This window comes from Engraulis encrasicolus, chromosome 10, assembly GCF_034702125.1.
Source record: "Engraulis encrasicolus isolate BLACKSEA-1 chromosome 10, IST_EnEncr_1.0, whole genome shotgun sequence".
In the NCBI taxonomy this organism is placed as follows: domain Eukaryota; kingdom Metazoa; phylum Chordata; class Actinopteri; order Clupeiformes; family Engraulidae; genus Engraulis; species Engraulis encrasicolus.
This window is the reverse complement of record NC_085866.1, coordinates 2,761,522-2,778,890: the sequence shown is the minus strand read 5'-3', so window position 1 is coordinate 2,778,890 and position 17,369 is coordinate 2,761,522. Positions and strand designations below refer to the sequence as shown.

At 45.1% G+C, this 17,369-nt stretch overlaps 1 protein-coding gene across 1 annotated transcript in view; it reads right to left on the bottom strand.

Moving 5' to 3' along the window:
• Positions 1 to 14,378, bottom strand: part of LOC134456401 (plexin-A1-like) — an 86,477-nt gene extending 72,099 nt beyond the window's left edge. Inside the window, exons 1-5 of the mRNA XM_063207766.1 lie at positions 14,374 to 14,378; positions 13,929 to 14,022; positions 10,948 to 11,184; positions 8,745 to 8,888; positions 524 to 758 (exon numbers count right to left, since the gene is read on the bottom strand). Coding sequence (XP_063063836.1) covers positions 524 to 758; positions 8,745 to 8,888; positions 10,948 to 11,184; positions 13,929 to 14,022; positions 14,374 to 14,378 — 715 coding nt within the window. The remainder of the gene's footprint in view (positions 1 to 523; positions 759 to 8,744; positions 8,889 to 10,947; positions 11,185 to 13,928; positions 14,023 to 14,373) is intronic.
• Positions 14,379 to 17,369: the final 2,991 nt, after the last annotated feature.

Below are 17,369 nucleotides of genomic sequence, written 5' to 3'. Positions count from 1 at the left end.
GACCCTATTTCCCCAATAAACTTTATTCATTTACACACACTAGAAAGAAAGCCGTCATATTTCACAGAATATTGACAGATTTGCTCTCGTAAACTACCGGAGAACTGTGCTACCACAAGAACAAGGAAGTAGCGAGACGACCAATCACAGCGGCTTTTCTCGGCGACCTTCGCGTCCGTCTGACTTGTAGTCAGGAGTTTCCTGAGGCGTGCGACGACAGTTGCAGAGCCTCTGTGCGGGTGTGTGGTCGTGCACAGATGGTTGCAGAGGCTCTGCAACCATCAGCGCCAAAAAGCATAAATTGGTTTTAAGATTAGAGTGTTTCTCACCTTCTTTGCACTCCAGGGCCACTCGCGACTCCAGGTTGTCCATCTGCATCTACTACTACTACTACTACTACTACTACAACTACTACTACTACTACCACCACCACTACTACTTCTACTGCTACTACTACTCCATCACCACCTCCTCTCCTTCTCACCTCGCCTCATCTCCTATTATCACCACCTCCCCTTCTCACCTTCTTTGCACTCCAGGGCCACTCGCGACTCCAGGTTGTCCATCTGCAGCTGCAGGCGTTTGAGGGTGCGGTCGGCGTCGCGCGACTTCCTCTTGTAGGCGATGAGCACGGCGATGATGACCAATAGGAGCAGGCCGCCGCCCCCTCCGATGCCGATGATGGCGGGCAGCGTGAGCAGGCTGTCGGAGTAGATCTGCAGCGAGCCGGGGGAGTACTCGAACCCGCCCGCACGGATCTAAAGAGATATAACACAGAGGATATGGTCAAACTTCACTCCAGGGGGAGTACTCGTACCCGCCCGCACGGGTCTGGAAAACCGTAAGCAACGAGAGTAGATTAGAGTAAGACACTTCAGGCTTGGACTTTTCCGGGATGCTGAAGGGGAGTACTTGAACCCTCCCGCACGGATCTAAAGACACATAATACGGGGTGGAAAAAAACAAAAGTTACTTAAAGATATGGTCAAACTTGCCAAAACCCCCAAAGGCACACTGCTTGATAAATTTAAGAAGCCGATTGGTTGGCCCTGCCGTGGCCAACCGGTAGGGTACTCGTCTGCCATGCGGCCGACCCGGGTTTGATTCCCGGCCTGGGTCCTTTGCCGACCCCTCCCCATCTCTCTCCCCATTCGCTTCCTGTCCACCTCTCAAACTGTCCTATCATCGAAAAAAAGTGAGTAAAACTGAGTTTTATCGGAAGTTGGCCTTTAAGAAGCTGATGGGCTGACGTGGTGCGACAAGTGTCTTCTTCAGAGCCTAAACATGCGGCTGTTTTTTAATTATCGGAGAAAAAATCAAACAAAAGGTTTGTAATGTAAGAATAATTAGAAGATTGACTGTAGAGTAACACCCCTTACACACATACTGCACACAGTACAGACACACACAAGCATTAACACACACACAGACACACATGTACACAAAGATACAGGCTTTTTCTTTGAATATATAAGAAGCTTTAAAAAGTTTAGAGACACATACACTCTAATTGGCAAGACAGACGTGTACACAGAGACCACTTCACTTCTGGGCTGGTGAGAGCACACTGTACGGTACATGACTTCCCTTGGCAAGCAAGGGGCTTAAAACGTTAAGAGACATCCCAGCCCAATTGGCATCACAAACATGTACTCAGAGAGAGAGGGGAAGGGGGTAGAGGGAGAGAGAGAGAGAGAGAGAGAGAGAGAGAGAGAGAGAGAGAGAGAGAGAGAGAGAGAGAGAGAGAGAGAGATTGTTTGGGTGTTGGTGACAGCGACTCATATGGGCTTAGCCCCACAGTGCTGTCTGTGTCAGTGCAGTGCGGTTCAAAGGCACCGCATCCCCAACAAGTTCCCTTGGTAACCTCGAAGGGGTTGTTGGCCTGCCCGCACGCCTGACACACAGCTGTGTGCTCTGTGGCAGCAGAGGTGGGGGATCTGGGGAACCCACACGGAGTAAACACACACACACACACACACACACACACACACACACACACACACACACACACACACACACACACACACACACACACACACACACACACACAGACACACACGCACAGACACACACACAGACACACACACATGCACTCATATGCACAGGCATACGCAGGCACACACACACCACACACACACACACACACACACACACACACACACACACACCACACACACACAGACACACAGACACACAGACACACACACACACACACACACACACACACACACACACACACACACACTCACACACACACACACACAGACACACAGACACACACACACTCATATGCACACACATACGCAAGCACACACACACCACACACACACAGATAAACATATGGGAACATCACTCACACAGAAAACTCACGCACATAAACAATACAAAAAAAGGCATACACACTCACATACACAAACACACAAACACACCCCCCCGCACTCACAGAAAACATAGACAATCTTGCTCAGCGTCTGACACGAGCTGAGTAAACCCAGACATATGTCCCCATGCACAAACACACACACACACACACACAGAGACACATGTCCCCATGCTAGCTAGCCGCGTAGGCAGTCAGGCAGGCAGGCACCCACTGGGGCAGGGCCGTATGTAGGTCACCCTTTACGGGGAGGGGAGCACAGCTGCGGCCTCTACTCTACTCTCTACCCTCTATTCTCTCCATTCTACTCTCTTCCCCTCTCCCCTCCTCTCCTCTCCTCTCCTCTCCCCTCCTCTCCTCTCCTCTCCTCTCCTCGCCTCTCCTCTCCTCGCCTCTCCTCTCCTCTCCTCTCCTCTCCTCTCCTCTCCTCTCCTCTCCTCCTCCTCTCTCTCCTCTCCTCTCCTCTCCTCTCCTCTCCTCTCCTCTCCTCTCCTCGCCTCGCCTCTCCTCTCCTCTCCTTCCCTCATCTCCTCTCCTCTCTTCTCCTCTCCTCTCTCCTCTCCTCTCCTCTCCTCTCCTCTCCTCTCCTCTCCTCTCCACTTCCTGGGTCTGCTTTGCTTTGTAGCACCCCGAAGATATAGCCATAGAGCTCTACTGTGTGCTAGTCTGGCTGGGCTGGCCGGCTGGACTTATTTTTATCGCACAAATCTCTCTCTCTCTCTCTCTCTCTCTCTCTCTCTCTCTCCCATCTCTCTCTCTTCTCTCTCTCTCCTTCCCTCCCCCTTTATTTTCCCCATAGAAGAAAAAAAACTATTTGTGTGGGAATAGCTTTGACCGAATTCACTGTGACATTTTCACCTGCAGCTGAGTGGAGGAGAGAGAGAGAGAGAGAGAGAGAGAGAGAGAGAGAGAGAGAGAGAGAGAGAGAGAGAGAGAGAGAGAGAAAAAAAAACGAGTAAAAAAAATGAATGTGTCTAAATATGGCTGTTGACTGTAGGGGCTGCCTGCTGCCTGCGGATGTGGAGGAGGACAACCAATGATAGCGGCCATCATCACCAGACCCACCCAATCCTCCAGACAATAGCCCTGACATTTACTGTCGGAAAAAAATAATATATAGTATATGGACATAGACATAAACAAAAGTTTAAAAATACACTTGATTGGGTGAATGGAAAGAAGTCAAACATACAGCGAATGGGCGATGAGGTGGCTGAGAAAACCTACACATGATAAGATATAGTGGAAATATTGTGCATCTTTCAATGACACTGAGAAAGCGTCCAGCAGATTGAATTTTGCCAGAGCAACAGACTGTCAACAGACAGTTTGTAGTCAACAGTTAACGGGTGAATAAATAGATGTTTGCCACATGTCAAGCGTATTTCAACTAAGACTGTGGTGAGAAACTTGTGAGTATTCATTTTTGTAGTGTGTGATTAAAAATACAAAACTTTCAACACGAAGACAGTGCTGATCTAATGTACTCTACATGTATATTCTTCATATGAAATGTTACTTCTTTGTTTTGAGCTGCAATTACGAAGAAATGAGACTGTTGGCATTACACTGTCTATTGCAAAATGTCAATGTCATTTGCTTCGCTGTGCTCTAACAGAAGAGTACGTCTATATGCTCCCTCTATTATTTCCATGACATTTTGTCATATAGGCATAAAGGAACAGGCCCGGCAGGGTTACTAAGCAGACACAATATCAATTAATTAGACTCCAGTCGGGTCTCAGTTTAGTCGCGATCTTAATTAATGTAAAATTATAAATGTATTGCTTGGCGCCGCCGTGAACTTTTCTTTTCTACATCTTCAATGTCAACTTCTGTCGATTTGTTCCTTTTTTGCACATAGTGGATTTTGGAGCTGGCAAGTCACTACAAACAGAGCTGCATGACTCCAGGGGCTGCTATTAGGCGAGTACATTTAGGGTTTAACCCCAAAAAAATTGATACAAAAGGTTTTTTTATGGATTCTATTACTATTGGACCTGCTAAATGACATACTAAAAATCTAGTAAAATCTGACTTTGGGAAATGAGTTTTTTCAACATGGCTGCCATAGGCTTATTATAAGGGTCAAGAGACACTCCAGGTGAATAGGCCAAAAAATTTAGCTTGCCGATATCACCATGAAACTTAATCCGGTGATTACTCACATATTTGTGAGAAAAAAATGTATTGCAAGTTTTCTGAAATGTTATGTTTTAATATGGTAATTGGACTATATCTAATTAAATATGCATTAAATTTCAAAATGCAAAACCTCAAAATCTGAAAAAGCCAAGCTCAAAATGACTCTTTTGTTTTGTTTCTAGTAAACCAGAAGATATCTTCAGAAGAGATTATGGACATCTCTTTTTGTTTTGTAGTAAATCTAAAAATCTTTGTGCAGACACACCAGCTAGCATTTTTTTTTCAAAAGATGATTATTTAACATCTCTCTTAAGTTCTTCCAGACATTCTTTGAGTCTGGTGGTATCATTCTTAGCATGTATCAAGGGCAAGGTCAGCTGTCCTCAAATCATAGCCTCTCCACAGAGGTGTCCTAAGGGCTGGTGCTGGGACTCCTATTTGCCATGTACACCACATCACTGGGCCATGTTATCTGTTCTCAAAGCTTCTCATACTACTGTTACACCGATGAAGCACAGTTACTTTGTGCCAGATGACTCCACGGTCACACACATTTCCGCTTGCCTCTCTGAACTATCCACAAGTATGAAGGAATGCAACCTTCAGTTGAGCCTCGCCCAAAAGTACTGCTGGTGATCCCAGCCAAAGATTTAGGTTGCCATGATATCGAGCTCAATATGGATTCTGCTACTGTTGCCTCAAATAAGGCCACAAGAAATCTAGGTGTCACTGTTGATGACCATCTATCATTCTCTGACCACATAGCCTCAGTTTCCCAATCATGTCCTCTTTTTCATGCCCTAATTGAATACAAGGCCCTGACCCTTGCCTATGAAGCTACAACAGGCCCTACTCTGGCTTACCCGAAAGCTATGCTAAAGCCCTATGTCCTTTCAGGACATGGTCTGTCTCCAGTACCAACCGTTTCACCTTGCCCTCTACTTACACATGTAGTGGCTCCTGTCTATTCAGTTCAGCTGCTGAAAGACCCAAAATACCTAGTGACACCATGATTCATCACTGATGATGTGCCCTGACAAACAGCACATGGATATTATCATAGCAGTAGTGTCTTTATCCACCCAAACAGCACTCCAAACAAACAGATCCTGACAACATGTTAGTTCATGCCAATGTAATTATCATGTAGTAACCTTTATTTAAAAAAAACTTTGATCTTGAAAATGACACCTTTCCTGAAGTCAGATTTTCCTAGATTTTTAGTATGTTTTAGTATGTTAGAGGTAACAAAATCAGTTGAAAAACCTTTTGTATCATTTTTTGGGGGGTTAGGTCTTTTTTTTGCATAGATGTACTCGCCTATATAGACTAAATTGAATTATGTACCAGCTTGTTGCCTCAAACAGAATCAACAAACCATACAAGACGTTTTGAAGACGCCGGGACATCTGGAAGCAAAGTAGGTGTTTGTTTCCTTTTTTAGTAAAAAACACATTGAGCTTAAATAACTTGAAAAGAAAAAATTGGCCTGCTGTTCTGTCTGCTTTCTCCCTCAACATCGTTTTTTTTTACCCCGAATCACCCATTCCAGTGAAATTTAAAAATATATATTTCTTTGTGTTGACCTATATTTGACCTAACACAATGCAGTCCATCAGTCTGAGGTATTGCTGACTGAATCAAATGATACCCAGTCATGGGCTTGGGGAGTGAGTGTGTGCAGTGCCTGGCAGGGTCGCTGCCTGCTTTGGCCGGGCCCAGGACAAAGTCATCTAAAAAGGCTGCCCACCCGATATATACAATGAAATGAGGACCCAATTCTGGGCCCCTACCTCCCTCCCTCTCTCTCTCTCTGGGCCCGGGACTATTGCCCGTTTGTCCCCGCTGGTCAGCTTCCCTGACTATAGTCGGGCCTTGGTCAAAATCATCTGAGTGGGCCCCCACCCAGTATGCAGTGTAATTTAGGCCCAATTCTGGCCTTGGTCAAAGTCATCTGAGAGGGGCCCCAGCCAGTATGCAATGTAATTTAGACCCAATTCTGGGCCCCCTTGCTCTCTCTCTGGGCCCGGGACGATTGGCCTGTTTGTTCCCTCTGTCAGCTTCCCTGACGATAGTCGGGCCTTGGTCAAAATCATCTGAGTGGGCCCCCACCCAGTATGCAATGTAATTTAGGCCCAATTCTGGCCTTGGTCAAAGACATCTGAGAGGGGCCCCAGCCAGTATGCAATGTAATTTAGGCCCAATTCTGGGCCCCCTTGCTCTCTCTCTGGGCCCAGGACTATTGACCCGTTTGTCCGCCCTATCAGCTTCCCTGACGATAGTCAGGCCTTGGTCAAAATCATCTGAGTGGGCCCCCACCCAGTATGCAATGTAATTCAGGCCCAATTCTGGCCTTGGTCAAAGTCATCTGAGAGGGGCCCCCACCCAGTATGCAATGTAATTTAGGCCCAATTCTGGCCTTGGTCAAAGTCATCTGAGAGGGGCCCCATATTGACATACGGGTCAATAGTCCTGGGCCCAGAGAGAGAGGGGGCCCAGGACTATTGACCCGTATGTCTCCCCCTGTCTGCTTCCCTGGTGCCTGTCTGACTGGGTGCTGCAGTGCAGAGCAGAGCTGGGTGCTGTAGGACTGAAAGCCTGGTGGTGAGTGCTGCTTCTGGCGTTTGAGGTCAACCATCACTGACAGGCTCGAGTGGTGGTGTGGAGAACACATCCAAACACATTTTAACAACCGCCATCTCGAAAAGGTAAACCGAGGATAAAGGGAGGGAAAAAAATAAAACAAGATCCGATCCTCACATTGCTTCAAAAATGCTTCAGAAGAAATATAAAAATTACTGAAAAAACAAGAGTCATGTTTCATAATGTTTTAATAATCAGATCTCGACAAGCTTGACAAGCGACTGATGATCAAAACCTAGCCTTTGCTTTTCCTGTGTTGAAAATTAGGAGTCATTTTTAAAGCAGCGTGCGCATCGCTGACAAGGAAATTAAAAGATTGAAGAGATGCAGATTGACTTTCAGAATCCATTTGTCATTGTACAAGGAAGTTAAAATAGCTGTAGTACAAGGATGCTTACATGGCTCTAGTGCAACGGTACCCTGAAAGTATTCAGCCCTGCATATGATATGAAGGGTTTATTTGCAAAACGGTGTATCTCCATTTTTTGACTTTTGCATTTTATTATTGGAAAAGACTGTTCACCTATGTGTGAATTCTTACCATTCAAATATTTTGAGGACATACTTTTTTAAGCTATAAAAAATGCATTTTGCAATGCATTTCAATGGAATGCCCAATACAAAATGTCAATTTCCCAACATTCTACAAAATGGAGATACACCGTTTTGCAAATAAACTCTTCATATGATAACACACATCCACTCACACACATATCATCATTCAGGTCCACACTATACACACATTCCAAAAGTTAAGTGTTTTCTGTTAAGTCATCTGTGATGGAAATTAAGGAACGCCTCAACATGGGAGTATCAACCCAGTGTCAAACCTAGGGTTATAAGCAACTGGACATATTTTTTGAAGAGCTTGTCTTCTTTATCCAAGGAACATTTATTCTTTAAAGGGACACTGTGCAGGAAATGGTCAAAAAAAGGTACTGCAACCATGCTGCTCATTGAAAATGGGCTGCCTATTGCCAAATTTGATCTTTACATGAAAGTTTACTAAGTAATAAACAAATATGTTCTAGTATGGTCCAAGTAAAGTCATTTTTGCAGCTAAAAATGGCTAATTTTGGAAATTCAAAATGGCGGACCATGGAGAAGATCCCCCTTTTCATGTATGAAAATTGCAATTTTTCCAGTCATAATGAATACTTAGAATTTGATGGTGGTGGTAAGTATTCATGAAAAAGGTAACATTAGTGAATGGGCAGCATGAATTCTGGAAATAAACAACTAAAAATCTCACACAGTGTCCCTTTAAGCTTCTTTTGTTTCAGACATGTAAACGTTTTATCTTTTACCTGATATGTTTTGACGGTGAGACTTCCATCTTCATCAATGAAACATCAATGTCACATGGATGTTGATGTGTGGCGTGCTTTAAAACAGCTGATGTTGTGGAGGTGTCAATATTCCTTCCTGTCAATATTGAGCTGGTTGGTCACCCCTCTTGCTGGTAGAGAGGGCCACACCTCCACAACATCAGCTGTTGTGAATATGCCCAGTTGATTCTTTCATATATAGTGTCTCCTACAGTAATGTAAACGTAGGGCCGCACATTCCTACTCACCGTGACTTTGTGCTGGCCGGTGAGGTTGGGCCATTCGCACAGCAGCTGGCTCTCCGAGTGGGTCAGTACGCAGGGCGTCTCCCCGATGAAGACCGTGTAGTTCAGCCTGGGGTTGCCAGGAGCCGCCGGCACCAGGTTACGCCCCTGGAGGTGGCGAGGAAAAACACAGAAACATGTACAAATAAGACAAGCGTTAACCTGATTATTACGGTAGCTCTTAAACCCCTAGCGCAGAGCCTCTGTTACAACCTTATTTTCACCAAAATAGTAATGTAATATCCTAAGCAGTAAGGTGTCTTTCATTAATTAATGAATTAATGAATGAATTAATTAATTCATTTATTCATTCATTCATACATACATTCATTCATTCATTTATTGTTGTTAGGTGCAGTGTGGTGACGTGTGAACTCTAATGTTACTATAACACGTAATATCCTTAAGAAGCAGGGTGTCATCCATCCATCCATCCATCCATCCATCCATCCATCCATCCATCCATCCATCCATCCATCCATTCATTCATTCATTCATCTATTCGTTCATTATAGTGTTCCTATGTACAGTTACCTCACCATAATGTGTAATGCCTGACTATAACAAGCAATATCCTAATCAGGACGGTGTCTTTCTTTCTTTCTTTCTTTCTTTCTTTCTTTCTTTCTTTCTTTCTTTCTTTCTTTCTTTCTTTCTTTCTTTCTTTCTTTCTTTCTTTCTTTCATTCATTCATCTATCCATCCATTCATCCATCTATTCATTATATGAGTGCTAGGTGCGGTGTGGTGATGTGTGAACTCTAAAGTGGAGGGGATTATACAGAGAAGGTTCTGCCATTAGCCTTCTCAATTCTAAATTCTCATTCCCATTATCATAATCCCCCGACCTCCACCCAATATCAAATTAGATGTGAAAATAATTAATTGCGTGGAGAATGTGATGCAAGTCTTCAGAAAAACAAATCAATTAGTTTTTTTTCTCTTTTTTTCTTTCTAATTGTAGCATCAGACTGCACTTCGCTCTTTTCTCATTCCCTTGCTAATGCGAAAAGATGATTTATATTTATATTTTTCATATTTTATATTTATATTTATATTTCATATTTTATATTCACAGTGTTTGTGAGTTTCTGAGCGACCCCGGTGGAGAAGGAGTGAGGCGTTAAGTTAAGCAAGGGGAGCTTCTGGTTAATAAATTTCACAACAAATATCACACACTCTGAACTAATCTTCTCACATCGCTGGGCTCCAAGCAAACAACCTCTCCCCACCTCCACCCTTACCCCCCACTGCCTCACCCCCTCTTTGTTTGCATGGCATTACAAATCAGGGGTGCATTTCTCGAAAGTGTAGCTGCTAACTACTTTAGCTCCTTTGTTATTTTCAATGAAATATCCCATTGTTGCTAACTGGCTAACAACTACACATTCGAGAAATGCACCCCCAGGCTGAGTCCTCTCTTCTACCGCCTGCCCTCCTCCTCCTATACTCCTGTATCTTGACTTGGCCTCATAGACTTGGAAGGTTGCAGGTTTGGATCCCTTATGATTGCAGTGCCTTTGAGCAAGGCACCTAACCTCATATTTCTGCAGGGACTGTAACCAATACCCTGTGCCCAAGTAATGGTTTACAATCCGGTGCCATATCAATTGGACAGGTAAAACCAATGGTTGGTTACTTTCATTGATGGGCAACCTGGATGCATTGGTTTACAATCGTGCCATATACGTATACAGTATTAGCCTGTTAAAAGCAGGCCATTTGCAATATGTGGCACTGGATTATAACTAATGAATCCATGTCCCCCACCACTGGTCGCTTTGTATGAAATCATCTGCTACGTACGTGTGGTGTAGAGTTTAACCCCTTTGCGCAGAGCCTGTGTTATAATCTTATTGTCACCAAATTTGGAACGACCAAGTCATACTCAGTTACCTAAGACTCTCGGAATAGCCATAGTAATGTTGATATGACGTAGTTCCGTGTTTTCAGCAAACAGTGAATAGGTCTAACAAGAGGCCCATCTGCAGTAAGAGGCCATTCGGAATATGTGGCACTGGATTGCCATTAATGAATCCAGGTCACCCACTACTGGCTGCTATGTATCGTCAGCTATGCAAGTGTGATGTAGTGTCTACTGTTTACCTTGAGGATGAGGGGTGAGGTGGGCTACGTAAGTGTGGTGTACAGTAGTGTCTACTGTTTACCTTGAGGATGAGGGGTGAGGTGGGCTTGAGCTCCAGTATGCCGGTGGGGCTGAGTGGTTCGAACACGGGGTCAGGGTAGTAGCTGAAGGTCTCGTTCACCACCATCAGCGCGTGCACGTTGTCCATGAAGAAGCCGATCTCGTCCGGCCCGCTGCCCGTCTCCGGGAATCCTCGCTCGGAGTCGGCTACCGACGGAGCCAGACACACCATCACAGAGTTGTTGAACACCGTGCAGTTCTGTTAGGGGGTGAGAAAAGACATGTTGTGAAGGTGAAACTACATTTATGCCTCATCCGTGCAAGGGGGAAGCCAAGCCCCAAGGGAGCAGTGTGGCGGGAGGGTATACCCAGGGTACCTCAGTCATGGAGTAGGTCGTTTGCCATCTTTAGTGAAAGTGAAAGTGAAAGTGAAAGCCCAACTGGGTAACTCCCATTGTCATTGTGATACAGCACTCCACAGCACTCAGTGCTCAATGCACACAACGAAATTGCATTTATGCCTCGATTTATGCTGTGCAAGGGGGCAGCCCTAAATGGCGCCCCAAGGGAGCAAGTGTGGTGGGACGGTACAATGCTCAGGGTACCTCAGTCATGGAGGAGGATGGGGGATTTATTGTTTGCCATATTCAAATGGTTTTGGAATTTCTTTTTCTTGGACACATCTAAGCCAAAACTCTAGTCTAATCAGCAACAGAATTTGATGACTAGAGAACAATTCAATCAAGAAACATGAATCATTAACATTTCTTGTGTTGTTTTTTCTTTTCTGTTTTTCTTTTCATTAAGACTGAATACTGTGTCATACTTCATCCCATAGTTAATTAGGTACATAAATGTTTCATTCGTTTCCTACTCTAACATTTAAAAGTCAGTTTGTACTCCTACACTCTGTCTGATCAGCAGCAGAGTAAACGATGACTAGAAAACATTTGATGCCAAAAGAAAGGAAAAACAACTCTAAATGCATTACGAACTTTGAGTTTAGGCACAATACGACTGTTCACAAAGTAGAAAGTGCAAGTAAAGTTCATGTCTGAAATCAGGAAATGAATCACTTGAGGATGAAGTTGCCACATCCAGATACAAAGATGGCCAAAGCAATAGGCTAGCGGACAAACTTTCACAAAAACAACAAAAGTTTCACAGACTAAACCTCCCAATAAAGCCTTTATTACAAGCTTGCTGTTACCAAAATTGCAATGACCGAATAAGTTTGAAACCGTCTCCAATGTCATAGCAATGTCGTTATAATGGTAAAGTTTCAGCAAACAATGAGCCAGATTGCCAGCAAGTCCATCCAAATGCACCAGATGACTACCGTATAGAACAGGGATGGGCAACTTTCATGACAAGGAGGTCCACATTTTTTTATCGCCACCATCGGAGGGCCACATGACCAGGGATCTGATGGAAATTTGCAGAGTTCGAGGTGCAGTTGGTCGCTCACTGACTGTCGATATTGTATGGAAGGAATAGGAGTGTTCTCTATCAGTCAACAGTGTATTAGAATGGATTAATTCAGTAGTGGCTTAAAGAATATCTGCTCATTATTTTTTTAAAGTCATGTTTTATCTATGTAAGGGCCACACTGAGTAAGGAGGCGGGCCGCATGTGGCCCCCGCGCCTCCAGTTGCCCATGCCTGATATAGAACACAGATAGACATATCAAAAAGTCCGTTAGAACAGCTGTGGCGCCATACAGTAAGTGTTAACCCTGATACCCCCATTACGTAACGCCACCCAGCTGTGACAAGAGATACCATCACTTATGGCGGCTTTGCTTTTAATCCTATAAACCCAGATGGCATCACCGCGCCCGGCCCGGCGAGGAGCCTGAGTCTGGTTAGCTAAATATGCCAGCCAGGCTTCAAACATTTACGCCACAGTAGAAAAAGAGGTCTGGGAAAAGGTCAGGGGAGCCCTGGGGAGCAGGGCTGAACTGGGGGGAGAAATAGGGCCCGGGCACTTTTGGCTTAAAGGGGCCCCTCCTCATAATTAGCGGCGCAGAACTAATTCACCGGTGGGCCCCGCAACCTCGTGGGCCCCTATTTTTAGAAATGTAAAAAATTATATGTTTTTTTACATTTCTAAAAATAGGGGCCCACGAGGGTGCTGGGCCCACCGGGAAATGCCCGCTATGCCAGATGGCCAGCACAGTCCTGGGGAGCGAGACAGACAGCAGAGGAGAGGAGCGACTCCCACTCCCACTCCTGTGACATTTGAAAGGCTAAAGGTAAAGCCGTGTGTGTGTCTCTTTTATCCCCAACCCCACCCCTTCCTTTTCTCTCTTCCTCTTTTTCTTTATCCCTCTTTACCTGTCTGTGTTTTTTTCACTATACAGAAAGCAGAGGATGCTGGGCTCAGGGGTGGATGGATGGATGGATGGATGGATGGATGGATGGATGGATGGATGGATGGATGGATGGATGGATGGATGGATGGGCCTGGTGCTGAGATTGGCATATGCCAGCAGGTATATGTGTGTACGCACACGTGTATGTGCAGGTGTGTGCACAACTGTGTGTGTGTGTGTGTTTGTGTGTGTGTGTGTGTGTGCGTGCGTGCGTGCGTGCGTGCGTGCGTGGTGTGTGTGTGTGTGCATGTGTGTGTGTGTGTGTGGGGGGTGCGCGTGTGCGTGGGTGCGTGTGTGTGTGTGGGTGTGTGTGTGTGGTGCGTGCGTGCGTGTGTGTGTGTGCGCTTGTGTGTGTGTGTGTGTGTGTGTGTGCGCGTGTGAGTGTGCGTGTGAGTGTGTGTGTGTGTGTGTGTGTGTGTGTGTGTGCGCGTGTGAGTGTGCGTGTGAGTGTGTGTGTGTGTGTGTGTGTGCGCGTGTGAGTGTGAGTGTGAGTGTGTGTGTGTGTGTGTGTGTGTGTGTGTGTGTGTGTGTGTGTGTGTGTGTGTGTGTGTGTGTGTGTGTGTGTGTGTGTGTGTGTGTGCGCGTGTGAGTGTGAGTGTGAGTGTGTGTGTGAGTGTGTGTGTACTCACGTGGAAGGACTCTGCGGTGCCGTACTTGGCCCTCATCTTGGGCTCCCGGATGGTTGCCAGGTTGGTGCCACTCACGATCAGTGGAGTTCCTCCACTAAGAGACAAGAGAGAAAGCACACAACCAAGTTAGTGAACCCTGTTATAAAACACACATATCCACTCACGATCAGTGGAGTTCCTCCACTAGGAGACAAGAGAGAAAGCACACAGTCAAGTTAGTGAACCCTGTTATAAAACACACATATCCACTCACGATCAGTGGAGTTCCTCCACTAGGAGACAAGGACAAAAAAAACCCCACAGTCATATGAGTTGAGAATCAGCCGGTTAAGAAAGATGTGATACATTAAACACACATCCAATCACAATTAGCGAATTTTCCTCCACTAGAAAGCAAGAGAAAATCCACGGCTAGTGAACAATCACCCAGTTATAAAAGGCCTACCACATAACACATCACATATCCACTCAAAATCAGAGGCCACTTCCACTAGGGGACGAGAAAACCCTTCAGCAGCGTCAGTTCAGACCCACCCACTTACTATATAAAACATGTACTCAATTAAACACATATTCCCTCCCAATCAAGGGTGTTCTTCCACTAAGAAATGAGAAGAAAATCCACTGTGGTGTTATTGAGAATCGCCCTGGTGTGAAAAAATATACAACACACATCACACACATATCCAATCAAGAGGCGTCTCACACTAGGAAACAAGAGAAAAACCCACATTTGAGAGAGTTAAAAAAAAAGATTCAGTTATGAAAGATATACTACATAACACACATATCCACTCGCAATCAAGGGAGTTCTTCTAATAAGAAACAAGAGGAAAACCCCATAACAGTGTGACTAAAGCCTCGCCCAGTTATGAAACATGGCCTACTGTACTGTATAACACATAACCAACATGAGTCACACTTATCCCAGGGGGAAACGCTCGCCATTAATACTCATAATTGAATGTTACAACGGTGTGGGTTTTAAAAATAAATTACAAGGGAGGCGAGTGTGTAGTCGGGTGACGAAAAAAAAACTGCTTTGGGGCAAACGACTAATTGGTCCCTTGGAATCCATTGAAGAGCTTGCGATCTGACACCTATTGGAGACTTGATGATGAGATTATATTACTCGATATGCCGCGATAATTAGCTGTTGAACTACTGTGCCTGCTTGGCAGGATAGAACTCTTTGAGGAGTGATACATTCTTTGCATAGCTGACATATAAAGTTCCAGCACTTCATACATAGAATAAAATGAACAAAAGAATATAACAAGTGCTGAAATCTTAAAGGGTGTTAAGTGACACATTTTGTGCAAAAATGTAATTGAGTGATATGTAGACAGTGTACTGCATCACATGGAACTTTTCTTTCCGATATTTTCGATATATTTATGCTGACAAGCTGTTAATGACGAATATTTGGGGAAATTAAATGTGTAAAATCACAGCAGAAAAGCAGAGCAAATTAATGCCATTCATTTGTTTTCTTTCTTTTGTTTGATGCTCCTTATGCATCTGTCTCTCTATATCCTTGATTATGATTGCACATCTCATACTTTTCACATCTCTTCCTTGTCTTTTCTTTTCCTTTTCAGATCTCTACTCCACACTCCTGTCAAAAGCATAGTTGTTAGCCAGTTAGCAACTTGGGTAGTTATAAAATGGGAAATTGCATTGCAAACAACGAAGTAGCTAACCTAGTTAGCCACTGTGGTTTCGAGAAATGCACCCCAGATCTCGACTCCAAAGACACACCCTGCTGTCAGAGTATAATGCTCTCAGTCTTCACAGACTGTAGTTCAGTCCATCCCACTTGAGGAACGAGTTGTTATTGCTCAGAAAGTTTCCTGTTGTTTGGTTGAATCAGGCAGCTCAGTAGTGTGTGTGTGTGTGTGTGTGTGTGTGTGTGTGTGTGTGTGTGTGTGTGTGTGTGTGTGTGTGTGTGTGTGTGTGTGTGTGTGTGTGTGTGTGTGTGTGTGTGTGTGTGTGTGTGTGTGTGTGTGTGTGTGAGGTAGGCATCCTAGACAGCCAGGCAGGGAGGCAAGGAGGCAGCCCATGTGCTATTTGGTGCAGACACCTCCTGCTGCGGCGCCTCTTTGCGTCAAAATAAAAGCCCCCTCCTACTCCTCCTCCACCCCCCTCTGCGCTCTGCGTCAAAATAAAAGCCTCCTCCTCCTCCCCCCCTCCGATCAGCTCAGGTAGACACTTGAGGGAAATCACACAGCTGAGACATTTTTTTTGGCACTGACTCTCTTGGGTCTCACACTACTGCACACACACACACACACACACACACACACACACACACACACACACATACACACACAAACACACACACATATACACACACACACACATACACACACAGATACACTCGCAGATAAACATGCAGACTCACATGCCTGCACACACGCAAGTACGCACACACAACCACACACACACACGCGCAAGCACGCACGCACAACCACACACACACACACACACACACACACACACACACACACACACACACACACACACACACACACACACACACACACACACACACACACACACACACACGCACACACACACACACACACACACACACACACACACACACGGCCAACATGTCTCCTCTGAGGCCAGGTGAAGTGCTTTGGTGATTTCCTCTTCCTGACCTCTCTCTGTGTTATATATGAATTAGTGCACTGCTCCATCTCCCATACACTATAGTATAGTATAGAATAGCGCTCTCTGAATCCACTGCAATCTCCTCTTAAGTGGCCAATCCCGAGTGGCATAATTGGCCTCCATTGCTGCTATTATCATTATTAGCTATTTTGAACACTGTAGTAAGGAAATGCCTGAGTGTTAGTGTGTGTGTGTGTGTGTGTGTGTGTGTGTGTGGGGGGGGGGCTATCGTGTTCTCTCGCTCTTTCTCTCTCTCTCTCTGTATCGTGTTGTGTTTATGTGTACGTGTGTGTGCGTGTGTGTGTGTGTGTGTGTGTGTGTGTGTGTGTGTGTGTGTGTGTGTGTGTGTGTGTGTGTGTGTGTGTGTGTGTGTGTGTGTGTGTGTGTGTGTGTGTGTGTGTGTGTGTTGCCAGATGGAGAGGGGATCGGGGGGCACACAGGGACCCTCATCAGCCAGGGCAGCAGACTCCCACAGCTGGTTACGTCTCACAGTCACACACACACACACAAACACACACACACACACACACACACACACACACAAACACACACACACACACACACACACACACACACACCACACACACACGCACACCGCACACGCACACACCACACACACCACACACACACACACACACACACACACACACACACACACACACACACACACACACACACACACACACACACACACACACACACACAAACACAGCCCATGCTACACTGTGACATACACAGTTTAAAAAAAAAAAAATATTAATT